This window comes from Grus americana, chromosome 14 (assembly GCF_028858705.1).
Source record: "Grus americana isolate bGruAme1 chromosome 14, bGruAme1.mat, whole genome shotgun sequence".
Classification (NCBI taxonomy): Eukaryota; Metazoa; Chordata; class Aves; order Gruiformes; family Gruidae; genus Grus; species Grus americana.
In genome coordinates this window covers 10,152,071-10,164,570 of record NC_072865.1, presented here as the reverse complement: position 1 = coordinate 10,164,570, position 12,500 = coordinate 10,152,071, and the positions used below count along the sequence as shown (strand labels likewise).

At 48.7% G+C, this 12,500-nt stretch overlaps 1 protein-coding gene across 5 annotated transcripts in view; it reads left to right on the top strand.

The window, feature by feature from the left end:
- Nucleotides 1-211: 211 nt before the first annotated feature.
- Nucleotides 212-12,500, top strand: part of UIMC1 (ubiquitin interaction motif containing 1) — a 39,169-nt gene continuing 26,880 nt past the window's right edge. For 3 of the 5 annotated variants that reach the window (XR_008579250.1, XM_054841481.1, XM_054841484.1), the window contains exons 1-3: nt 212-394; nt 4,571-4,728; nt 11,789-11,879. Coding sequence is in view for 4 of the 5 variants with exons in the window: in XM_054841481.1 (XP_054697456.1) it covers nt 4,579-4,728; nt 11,789-11,879 (241 nt within the window). In the remaining variant the exon portion in view is untranslated. The remainder of the gene's footprint in view (nt 395-4,570; nt 4,729-11,788; nt 11,880-12,500) is intronic. The other 2 variants (XM_054841482.1, XM_054841483.1) reach the window with 2 other exon arrangements.

Sequence of the window (12,500 nt, the reverse complement as noted above, 5' to 3'; positions counted from 1 at the left end):
CCGGGGAACCGGTGCTCGCTGCCCTACCCGCAGCGCCGGCACCGGGCTGAGAAAATGGCGACAGCGCCGGCACCTCCCGCCGCGCCTCAGGACGAGGCGTCGGGGCCCGCGGGCCTCTCAGCGCCAGGCTTGCCGCTCGCCCGCCCGCGACATGGCGCCGCCTGCTTCACACCCCACCCCATTCTCCCCCCGCGCCGGCCGCGTGACGCGCCGCGAAGCCGCCGCCGCCATCTTGGGTGAGGGCAATGAGGCCGCCGCCGCCAACTTGAGTGCGGGTGAGAGACCCGCCGACCGGGGCCGGCGCGGCGGGGAGGCAGCGGCGCCGCCGCCTGTCGCCGCGCAACGGGGTGGCCCGGCGGGGGCGGGGCGCCGGCCCGCGAGAGGCCCGGGCCCGGTGAGTACCTGTGCCCCGCGGGGCCTGCCGCATCGCTCCGCGCCGGGCCCGCTGCCCCGGGGCTCGCCTGGGGCCCATCCTCTGCGGGGCTCCCGGGGCCGGCGGCTGAACCCCTGCCGGCTCTCCTCCCCCGGGTCAGCTCCAGGGCTGACCCCCCGGGCATGCCCACCGGTCCCCGCCCCAGGTGATCCGGGGACCGGCCCCCCCCCCCCCAGCGCCAGCCCTGTCCCCTGCGGGGAAGGGCCAGCCGGTCTCGTTCCCCTCGAGGGCTGTTCCCCAGTCCCTTGCCCTGGAGGGGACCCTGGTACTGTGCCTCTTCCCCTGGGGACACCCTGAACTCCTCCCTAGAGCAGTCCACCGAGGAGGGCACCCCGAAACCCACCCCCCAGAGTGGGGTTGGGTTAGGCCCTAGGGCTGGCTCCTGCTCCCCCCCCCCCCCCAGGGCTGGCTCCCTCCCCTTCTCCTGGGGCAGCCCCAGCACTCTCCCCTTGATTTACCCCACCTATGGCTGCTCCCCTTCCTCCCTACTTCACCCCCCATCCCACCAGGGCACCCCCCCCATGCTTCCTCCCCAGGGTGACGCTGTTTGAGTAGCCTTGTCCCTGTCAGTCTCCCTGTCAGTCTCCTCCAAGCCCGAGGGCAAGCGGGTTGGGAAGGGAACGGGAGGACCTGGGATGGGTGCTGGGGAGAGGGTTGCTCTCTCCCCATGCAGGGCCTGTCCTTGGAGGAGGGAGAGGTGTTGTGTGTGGGACTTGCTTGGGCTGGGCTATGGGGAAAGCTGAGCATTTAGCATCTCCTGCAGAACTCGGCGGCATTTGCAGATGCACAACGCTTGGGCGTGCGTGGCCTCTGCGGTCCCTGCGTCCCTTCTTGTAAAGAACCAGGTCTGTAAATGGATAAATCCATAAACGATTCCTCTCCCCCTGGGGGTGCTGTGACCCCTCACGTCCTGCCAGTTGCAGAGCATCAGCTGGGCCCTGAGTACTGGGTCAAGCCAAGGGTCCGGAGATGGTATTTCCAAGGAGGCATCCGGTGCTGACCTGCCTGAACGCAGAGCTGCTTTGCGGTGCTGCCGGGGAGCATCGTGCCTCTTCTTCCTGAGGTGGGGGGAGTTGTTTACAAAGCGACAGCCTGTGTCTCAAACAGCTCAGAAATTCATCCGGGGATGAGAGTCATTCATTTTTGGCTTCATTTTCAAGCATTTTTCAAGCTGTCACAGCTTGGCAGGTCTGTAGCTGCAGTGTCAAGATTTAGAATTATTCTGTCGGTAATTGCTTTCTGATTCATCAAAATGATAGATGAGAGGGAAAATGACAAATAATCACAAGTTGGGGATCTTCAAGGATATCCCTAAAAATGTGACTGGAGAAGCGTGGCATGTGTGAGTCCCTTGTCAGGAGGTCACCTTTGCTGTCAGATCATTTACAAAGAAATTTTCTTAAATTCAGAGTTGGAAAAAAGCCTGGAAAATGAGTCCGTGAGCTAAACTGCAAAGATAGTTTTAGATAATTCAGTCTTTGGCCTTTTTTGCTGAGCCTGAAAGCAGGTATCGTCACCTCGGGTACTAGCAACTGTCCTTTCCAAGAGTGCTAAAAGCAAAATACAGCTTCTGTGCTTAACTTCCCTACCTGAAGAGGGGGGATGTGCTCTGATGCTTGTTTTCTTCCCTCAGCTATACCAGCTTGTCTAATAAAAGCTATTACCGCTCTCTCCTACTCATAGCCTCAGACTAGCGCAGCTACGAGTGATCTCTTACTTGCCTTGTTCCCTTAGTTACATTTACAGAGACTCTCTTTGCCACAAGTCCCTTCATTTTCAGAAGCATTGTGGGAGTTGTGTGGTTACATCTCTTACATATTTTTTTTTTCTTTTTTCTTTCCTTTAAATGTTGGAGGTAGGTGACTCATCATAACTCCAGCTGATATTTCTCAGTGATCTCTTATTTAGCACAGTGCATCAAGCAGAAGATGTATCGCAGAGTCGGAGGAGAGCTGGTGATACCAGTGTGGATTAAAAAAAAAAAAAGACAGCATGGCAGTTGCTTGTTGCTGTTTGCGTTTGTTTCGGTGGTAAAAAGGTTTACAGGCTGTCTCTCTAAAACCAGTGACCCTGTGTAGGCTCGTGTACTGGAGGCGTGGGCCTCTCCAGTCGTCCTTGCCATCGTTGTGCTAAAAGGCCTGTCTGTGTAAGTGTTTTTCTTCCGATAAGGGAGTGTTCCCCACTGCGACGGACTCCCTTTGTGGGGGCAGTTCCCAGCAGCTGGGTGTGAGGCTTGGTTCATCTCTCTGGTCAGAGGGCAAAGAGACTGTTTGGAGCAAAAGATTAAAAAAAAAATTGGAGAAAGTATGATGAGAATATTCCAACAAGAGCTGAGTTCAGCTCAGCTGGAGCAGAACAGCTTTGTTTTGCAAGAGCCAGTGCTTTATCAAAAGCAGTGCTTGTTGTTATTTCCCCTTCCTAAACAGACAAACATTTGTGGACTGTGGTGGTCCTTGCAGTCGCTTCTGGAGCTGTGCATGCCACTTGTATGATATTCTGTCTTCAGAGGGCTCAGCAAACCTTCAGTGCATATCATGACTCACCAGGATAATCATCTTTTGTCTCTAGGCATGTGTGTGCATGTATTTGCAGAGGAAGGGAGGCAGAGAGGCTGAGGGAGCTTTTGAAGGCTGCAGATAGTAGGGAGGGAATGCGTGTATTCCTCTCTCAGCCTCACCTTGCTGCCTCGGACTGTAGATGGAGCAGTGCACTGCTGTTCTTAGTACTGATGGGGATTTTGATCTTCTTGCTCATTAGTATTTCTACACACAGCAGCCGTTTGCAATTTTGTGGTGTTAGAGAGGAGGATTTGGCTTTATATTGGGTGATGTAGGGTCTTTGTTGCATCTTCTCTTACTCTTATTTTAGATCTAAGCAGCACATTTGAGCTATTTCAGTGATCTTGGAGGAAGGCAGAATGATCCTGTGGAAGGACACCGGTCTGGGAACTGGCCAACTTGACTTGCATTTCCAGCTTTGCCGTTCTCTGGTGTGTAACAAGGGGCTTGTTGCTTAACCACTCTGCACATGTTTAATTCTAACTTAAACAGAGCTGGTTATGCTCAACTTTGTAAGGCTCTTGTAGATCACAGTTCAGGAGGCATCGAATGTTGTTATTTGCGAAACATTGACAGGAAAGGGTGGTTTAACTCTGTGTGCTGTCCTGCTGCTCTCATTCACCCAGATCTCTTCCTGATCCTCTCGTCTGAGTCCTTTTTGATCAAAGCAGCTAACGCTTGCTGTGCATCTCTCTCCAACAGTCTATGGGCTGGCAAGGAAAGGAGACGCTGAAGTACTAGCTTGCATTGTGTGGGCACCTGCCCTCAATTGTGCTGTTCATAGAGCACTCAGGTTTGCACTAATAACGCTCAGCAGGTTCCTCCCTCCTTGTCAAGTGCCTTATTTAATACAAATGGTTCAGGCATGTCTGTGCAGAGGACTTCCGGAGGCTGGTGCTCATTGAGAAATCCAGGCTGCTGAGATAAACCTGTTGTCTTGTTTCCAGCCTGCCTACTGCCATTGCCTGCGTTTTCCCTTTTTGTTTGGGCTGGTGCAGCCTTGCACCGAGCTGCTGTGCTGTGAGCAAAACAGCATCCTTTGCGGAACGTGCCTTTCCCTCTTGTTGAATAGAAAAGCTGACAAATGGCTGTGCTGCGGTGGCTTCTTGTTCTGGCACGCAAGTTTCAGCTTGATCTGCTGCCACAGCCTGGTTTGTTCTGCACCAGGATGGTGAAGGTGTGGGGCTGAGGAGGGGAAGTTTGGGGTTGTGTTGGAGGGTGGGAGACCTGCTGTGAAGCGATAGTTTGGAGCAGTTTGTGGAGGAGCTTTAACAGGAGAAGCTAAGAGGAGAGCCTCATTGCTTGGGAGCAAGGACATTCAGAGTGGCTTTGGTCTGTGTTGCTGTTCCCCTGAAACCCCTTTTTAGCAATCAGCTATAATAAAGTGTTCTTAACTAGATGAGTGGCGACTGGTACATGTGGCTCCCACTAACACTAAATCCACCATGCTTTGTAATAAGGTTCTAATGCCTGGGTTATTTTATGTAAAAATAGCAAAAAAAAAAAAAAAAAGATGGCTGTTAAGGGAAATCTAAATCAGAAGGAAACAAATGGCTTTTAATCTTTTCCTCTGTTTCAGAGTGAAGGATGCCGAGGAAGAAGAAGCCCACAGAGGGCCTGGACTCTCGAGGTCAGGATGGGGAGGAAGAGGAGGAAGAGAAGAGGAACCCAGTCAATGTCAAGAAGAAGTGCAGTTTTGTGGATGCGTTTATTGTTATATCTGACAGCGATGGAGAGGTCAGTGATTGGCTCGTGGTATCCACAGCCTGTGCTGGGCCCTGCTGTTGCACAGAGCACCCGAGTATCCCACGCTGTATGTACCGGGGTCAGGCTTTGTGCGGAGGGTATCGTGTTGTTCCTTTTCTTACGTATGAGATGAATCAAATCCTATTTGACTAGGAGATGAATGATATGCTTCGTGAGGGTGAGTTATGAGTCTGGGATTTGATAACCAAATCCTCTCAGTACTGAATTTGGAACGTAATTTAAAAGTAACCTTTCCTCAATCCCTTTACAAATCTTTTTTCATAATTTTTATTTGATTGATTTCCAGCTAAACCATAGAAACATGATTCTGTATTATGTGCAAATAGATAAGAAAATGATTCAGAACACAGCCTTGCAAGTAGCTCAGACACAGCTGGTGTCCGGTAAACTGATCCTGAATTACAGAAGCCTGAGTTTTTAACCCACTTCCATAGGGTGTAAAGGTGAACTGCAGTGTGGGTGTGCCTGGCTAAGTAAGGCATAAGGGCTCAGATCAGTGATCCCTAGCGTCGTCTTACAAACATCAGCCTTACCCTGAAAGATTGAAATGTTTGTGTCTGTTACACTGGCATTGGGATGAGCGCAGGAGCTCCCACCTGGGGGAAACCCGGAGCCCTCAGAATCTGTCCTCAACTTAAGTGAGGTACACCAGAGGAAATTACTAGAATCAATTTTTTATGTATGACTGTTAGGGCTTTGCTCTGTCTTGCCAGTGATTGGGAATCCTAAGCTGCTTTTTGTAATTCCACCATTTTCAAAAGCATTTCAGTTCACTCTTAAGCTGTAGATCTTAAATCAAGTCCTTTTTGCTCCCACATCTGCAGCATGCTCCTCTACAGTAAGGCAATTATCATGTGAGGAGGGAAAAAGCACTAGAAATAAACAGTAAAAAGCTGTAGGGCAAATGATATTGGATGTTTTTTCTTCACATTGTCTGAGTTCTTTCCCCATTGGGAAATTCCCTGAAAGAAATGGAACATATGGCAGTAATAGTTCAGTGGGGTTAAACCCTTAGCTCTGCAATATGCTAAGTTAACTTCAGATGTCTGCTGCATCACTGGCCTTTATTGTGAAACCTATAAGGAAAAAAGAAATCGGCAGCTATAAGAGCTGCTGCAGTACATAAAAGATCAGGACCTGTTATTGTCTGCAATTATTCATCTCAATGTGCGCGTATCTGAAAAAGAGGAAACAAACGTCTCTTAAAACACATCTATAAAAAGGTTAGGCTCCCTGACTGTTCTGTAAGTTTGTCTATAAACAATAAATTCTGATGGCATAATCGGTCATATTACAGAAAAGGATATGCTCAGAGAGGCCGTTAAAGAGCCAATTAGGTTCTGTTTAAGTGACAACAGTTCAGTCAGTTGAATGAGTGGATTTATTCAGTTCAGTCTCTTTCTTTCTGTGAGTCATCAGCTTCCAGATCCAGTGCCACAGTCTCTTGTCGTGTTGTTTTCTGCAAAATCAAACCCAAAAATGTGATTTACTTGGGATCTCAAAAAAATAACTGTCTGGCTTCTGTAACTGTCTCAGCTCTTCAGTGTACATCAAGTTGAATTTCAATTTCGAACCTTGTAACTGTTGTTCTTGCTCTAGTAAGACCTTGTTATGTGTTCAAGAAGAGGTGTGGGAAGCTCAGATCAATAGCAATTTTAGAGAACAATGCATTCTCAATTAATCTTGCATCTGTTAGGACATGGTTCCTTATGAATCAAAAAGCTACAAGGACAATTTGGGCATCATTGATTCGATGGCTTTCTTCCTTGGCAGTCTCTTGGCAGGTATCTATAGAACAAGTCCCTAGTTCTGCTTCCAGACCAGCAGATCTTGTAGCAGCTGCACCTGGAAAGCCTCCAGCTTCTCACTTTTGATGATCTTTGGCAGACTGCCTCTCCCAGGAATTTTTCAGTCATGCTGGATTATCGAGCTCATCCATGTTATTTTGCCAAGTGTTCTTTCTTTGCTCATGTCTGTGCTGTGGCATCTGCAGAGCTGCATCAGAAGGAAGTTTTCTGAACATGGGGTTTTCTGATCTCTGCTATAGATAATCCTGGATTCAGGGAACACTTCTCTTTTTTTGGGAAGGGTCAGACAAAATAAGAACAGTCTCTCTGGCTTTGTGGAAACAAGAGGAGATGACCTTTTTTGTGCAGACTGTGTCTCTGAAAATGCAGACATGATGAATAAGCAAAGTAGTTCCCATCTCCCCTGATAGTTTAAATCCTGTGGGGAGCTGGTTGCCTGCACCCGAAGATGGGTGCGTGATATTTCAAATGGTGCCCAGGAAAGCTCTCTCCAAGCATAGCAACTCCTGATCTGTCTCATGAGCCTCCTTCTTGAATCAGGCTGTTGATAAAGACTCTTTAACCCTCAAGGTTTTCTGAAGCCATATCTGAAATGGTTGTCACCCAGCAGGAGGTCTGGCCAAGTGTGAGTGTTGAGCATGGCCAGAGGCCCAGGAGTTCTGCTGACCTATTTGGCTGATTCGCAGCCTTCAGTGCAGTTGATCCCAAAATGCTGCTGATCAGCCATGGGACCTTTCAGAAGGGTCCATTTTTCCTGGGTATATCCTTTGGGAGGTCTGAGAGTACCTGCCTCCACTCGTAGAGTTTGCCTGAAGTCTCACAGGCTCCTTCTGCCAGATTCATCAGCTCTGCCAGCCCCTGGGGAACATGACAAGACTCCGGGGTGATGGTGCCATCTATTTCTGCATGGCATCCAGGGCCTGTTTTCCCTTTGGCATGGAACATCCCTTTGCCTGAGTATTCCTGTATTTGGTGATACTCACAGCCTGGGTAAATAGCAGCGTGTGTTGATGTTACAGATCAGATGTTGGTTTTGGTAGAGAGAAGGATGTGTGCTTGGGCAGCGGTCACCCCCCTGTCCTGTTCTCCATCAGCAGTGGCAGTAGGCACTTTATTTTGGGACCAGGCATGGCGTGAGGGACATATCACTATGGAGAAGATGGTGCTGGAAATGTTGCGGCTAGGATGGCAGTGCCCACCTCACACTGCTGACCATCGAAGCGAAGCAGAGCCATGTGGGAGTATCGCTGCAGCACCCTGCTGTCCCCATGGGCTCTGCTGTGGTACCAAGGGACCCGGTGCCTCTGGTTCCCAGAGGAGAACGCAGTGTGAGCGTGCTCCCACGGAGGCTCAGTGGCTCTGCTGTGCTCACTCCTTGGAAATCAGATCGCTCTGAATCCAGGCTCCTCGCAGCCTGGTAAAAGCCCTTTTCTCTACAGAGGCCTCCCTCCTGTATGTCAGGAACTACACGTCTAGCGCGAGCCCTGTTGTGTCTCGTGCAAGTCTCCACTTCCAGCAGGTTTGTTCTAATGAGCTGAAAGACAGAGCAGAGCTGAAACTGATTCTGAACTCAAGTCAGAGACTAATAAAGTAGGGTGTGATATTAATTTCAGCAGCAGCCTTGGCTAGAGCCAAACGTGGCACTTCCAACATCTAATTGGCTTTTAAAAATAAATTAGTCTGGTTTTCATCTGTGTATTTCCCATGCAGGATGTGTGGTGTTTGGCTGTACCCTATTGTTAGATGGTCCCGACTGCCATTGAGCAGTAAAATTACCCAGACCTTTTGACTTTGCAGTCTGCACCGTTAGCTATGGAGACATCCTTCTGTAGCCTTTCCTTCCCTGAGTCAGTAGAAGCTGATTTCTGTGGTTTATGATGTGGATTCGAGGGAGCAGGATGTGGGAGGCTGGCTACTGGCTTTCATTTACGGGCTTTTAGAAGTGAGTGGAGCTGTATCTGTTTCTGCTGGCAGAGTCAGGTTCTCTTAAGTATGTGCAAAAGCATTTTTAAAATGAGCATTTGATTTCCTGCTGTCTGGTGAAACCAAGCAGGTTAAAAAAACAAGGAAGAAGAATAGTGGCTGCCTTCCCCTAAGAGTGTAGGGATCTTTGGAAACCTGTCTTTTTCTTGATCTGTGTACAGTGCTGACAGTGAAATTGCTCATAAGAGAGCATCATAAATTAAACTGCAGAGCCTGACACACAGGAAGAGAATTTGGATTCCTTCTGGCCATTATGCTTTAAATCGACGGCAAAGGAGGAGAGACGCTATCCAGGCTGGCACTGAGCAGAGGTGCGCAGTTCCTACCTTGCCTCCGTTATAATAATTAGTTTCCCCTGGAAGTTGTGTGTTGGAGATGACCTTGTAACTAAGAGTACTGGCTGCAGTTTGGGAATATTTTAATTGATTAAGATTATTTTTGGACTAGTGATCTTATTAGAAAGGCAGTTGGTTGAGTGGCCCCCTGAGTTCCTATTATCCTTGTAGACAGATGAGCATTAAAAGGTTGGGTCAGAAAGAGCAAGCCCTGTTGTCTTCTCTGAATTTACTTGGCCCCTTCTGTTTCTACCATCCACGCCTGCATTTATGCAGAGCACTCCGGGGCCTGCGGGGCTCTCTCCCAGCAGAGGTACAAACAGCCATAAATCCTAATTAAAAGGTATGTTTTATTTTCTGGGTTTAAAAATAAGGAAGGTTTAAGAATTCTTGGAATTGAGATGTGTGTGTATATTTTGGCCCATCAGGATTAATTTGATTTGCTTCACCGGTTTGCTATACCGTGGCTGTTCAGTAGAATGCTGCTAAGCAATTTAAGCATCTTTCTCAAATGTATGAGGTTCGTACAACACGTGTCCTGCAATAATTTTGCTCCTGACACTGTTGTAAATGTCGAGATTCTTCAGGACCCAGCATGGGGAACCGAGGCACGTATTCGGCTGTGCGGTGGAACCGGGCAGCCTGCCCAGCACTGGGCATGCCGTTCCCCTCCAAAGCCCCGGAGGTGTTTGAGCCCTGTCTTGTCCTATGGTGCGTGTTGTAAGTGTGTGTCTCTGTGCATGGAGCAGACAGTGGCAGCCGTGGAAAGTTTGGTGTGCTCATAAATCACATCCGTGCCCTCGAAGAGAGCTGCAGATGAGAGTGTCAGGGTTGACCTTCTGGCAAGTGCAAGAGCAATGAGGGGAAGACTGATGCCTAGAGAGAAGAGCTAGGGATTTACAGAGCCTGCTAGGATTAAATTGCCCCTGTCTTGAGCTAGGGTAGATTTAGCATTGTTAGACAGGGCTTTGAGGGAGAGTGGGAGAGCTGTTGCTTAACCTCATCCAGCATATAATCCTAGTGTGATCCTGATACGATCCCACAAACTGTTCCCTTCTCCCTTAGGTGTGAGCTGCCCACAAGGTCAGCACAGGGCTGCTGCTGCAGACCAAGGCAGGACAATTTGGAGCAGGAGAACCTGTGGCTTATGGAAAACTGGAGGAGGGCAATGTGCCAGGGCCCTGGAAGAGAGAGGATTTCACCTGCTGAGCATAAGCTAGGCAGGTCCAGAAGTAGAGAGCATCCATCTTCTAGCAAGAGAGAATCTGACTGTGAAGGACCCTTTTGGAGACACAGGGGCAGACCTTAGAAATGGCATACCAAAACCAGGCTGGGTGGGGAAGAGAAGAAGGAATCGGTCAAAGGAAAAAGTCCTTAGGTGCGAGCATGAGTGCATGTGGGGGGACTTGCCAAGCATGATTGCTGCCTTGTTGTGAGCTGATTCTTAAATCAGTGGAAGTGAGGAATAGCGTAGGTATTAGGGCACGTAAAAGCTGTGAAGTATTAGGGTTTCAGGAAACCACTTAATAGTATGTCTTGCAAAATCTTAGTTGGATAAATAATTCAATTTGGTCTAGATAGTAACATTCCTGGATTGAAATCCTGCTAAAAGACTGTCAGCAAAAGCCGGTGATGAACAGGAGAGAGGCTCATTTGGGGGAGATGCAAAGCTGAGGCCAGGAGAATCAATATTAGGTCTGTGTGTGTTTTAACATCTTCATTAATGATCTGTAAGAGGGAGCAAGTGGTGTATATACATTAATAAAATCTACCGATAACGCTAAAGCTGGAGATGTCTTGAACAAAACTCAGCACAGAGGTGCAAGTCCAAAGGACTCCACAGGTTCAGAAACACGGGCAGTGGACAGCAGAAATTGATTACACTTGAAAATAAGCAGCATAGTATCCGTTTGCGTTAAAGTAGCCCAAGCAACATGCCCCACCTTGAAGCCCCCCTCCTGGCACAGGAGGTGGCATGAGGCACAAGCACGTGGCCACTTTGCCGTGGGTCTTACGGATGGCAAAAACAACTGTAGCTGCAGACGGAGCCATGTGAACCCCATTCCTGGCCAGGCGTGGGGGTCTCTGCCTGAAACGCTGGGTTTGATTCTAATCCTACCTGATTTAGAGAGACAAATTGGAAGGGGTCCAGTGCCAGCCTTTGGTAATATGTACACCCTCGCTTAAGCCATTAGGACAGCAACTTGCATAAATGTGTGCCAGTGAAGCCTGTGACCATTCTTGTTGCAGTCCAGTGCTTAAAGCAGCAGGCACTTAGGTTGTTCGTGCAGGTATTATTCTGAGAGGCCTCGAGATGGCAAATTTCTGAAGTATTCAAGCTTCAAAAATGAAACACTTGTGGCAACACAATGAGAGAATAGCACTGGGAGTAAATACAGCTGGCTCTCCTGCCCTCGGGGTGCATTAGCATGGGTCCCCAAAAATGGCTAGGACTCTAGTTTTGGTCAAATAAAATTGTCTGGGTAGGGCGCTAGAAGCTGCGTGGCAGGAAGCAGTCCTGGCTTACAGGTGTGAGATGTTCAGTTATAAAAAGGTTTTGGTTTTCTGTTTCAAGTGCTTACAAATACCAGTGTTTTAGCAAGGCCAAACAAATTCTCTCTAAAATCATGGGCAGCAGGTGCAGTGCATTGGTGGTGACTGGCATGAAGTCTATTGTCTCTCCTACTTCTCTGTTTATGTCAGTCTGTAACTCTTTTTGCTCGTTATGCTTATCACACAGCTTTTAATAGTTACAGAATGTGCTTGAATTATGTTTGAAATTCAAATTTCACACAAATAGAGGCTTGTTCTTGAACCAGTGTTTGTGTCTGAGTAGTGGGGGGGAGGGGGCTGGTAGTATTTCTTACATATTGTATGCACTCACCATATTTTTTTCCATTATAGCAGGAGTCAAAGGAAGAGAGCGGATTGCAAAAGAAGAGAACAAAACAGCAGCTGGATAGAACGAAGTTTGCTGCTAAAAGAAAAATTGCACGTAGGTCTCGATCGAGTGTGGGGCTCGGGAAGTAGACTGGTGTTGAGCAGCTTCTGCTGTTTGTATTAGCGATGATTTCCCTTGCAGAAAGGCTGTGATGTGGCAGGGGACGCACAGCTCTCGGAGAAGACCCTTCTCAGGGGTAAAATTTGCCTTTCTGAATAGGCAGACTGTCACTTGTTTGCTCCCCAGGTGGCATGTGCGCAGAGTGGTACACTTCCAAAATAAGTGTGAGAGGGTGTCGGTACCTCACCGGGTTTCAAAATTGGTTGAAGCCAACCTGAAAGCACTGTCAGTCACAAACTGCTTTCCCATTCAGGCCCTTCTGCTGCTGTCTTTCCCTGAAACGTCATGATGCTCTGACCCAGCTCGGGAAAGATCTGAGTCGCAGCTGACAGTTCTCTGAAATCATCGGCTCGTAGCGCAGGGGCAGCTGGAGAAGCCAGCAACATTGGGTATTGTACGAAAGGGTGTTAAGAACAAGAGATTTGTTTTACGTCATTTTGCTGTTATATAAAGTGTCGGTGCACCCACATCAACAGCGCTGTGTGCAGTTCTGGTCTCTGCATCTCAAGGACACGGTGGTACATCTGGAGAAGGGCAACCCAAGTCATGAAGGGG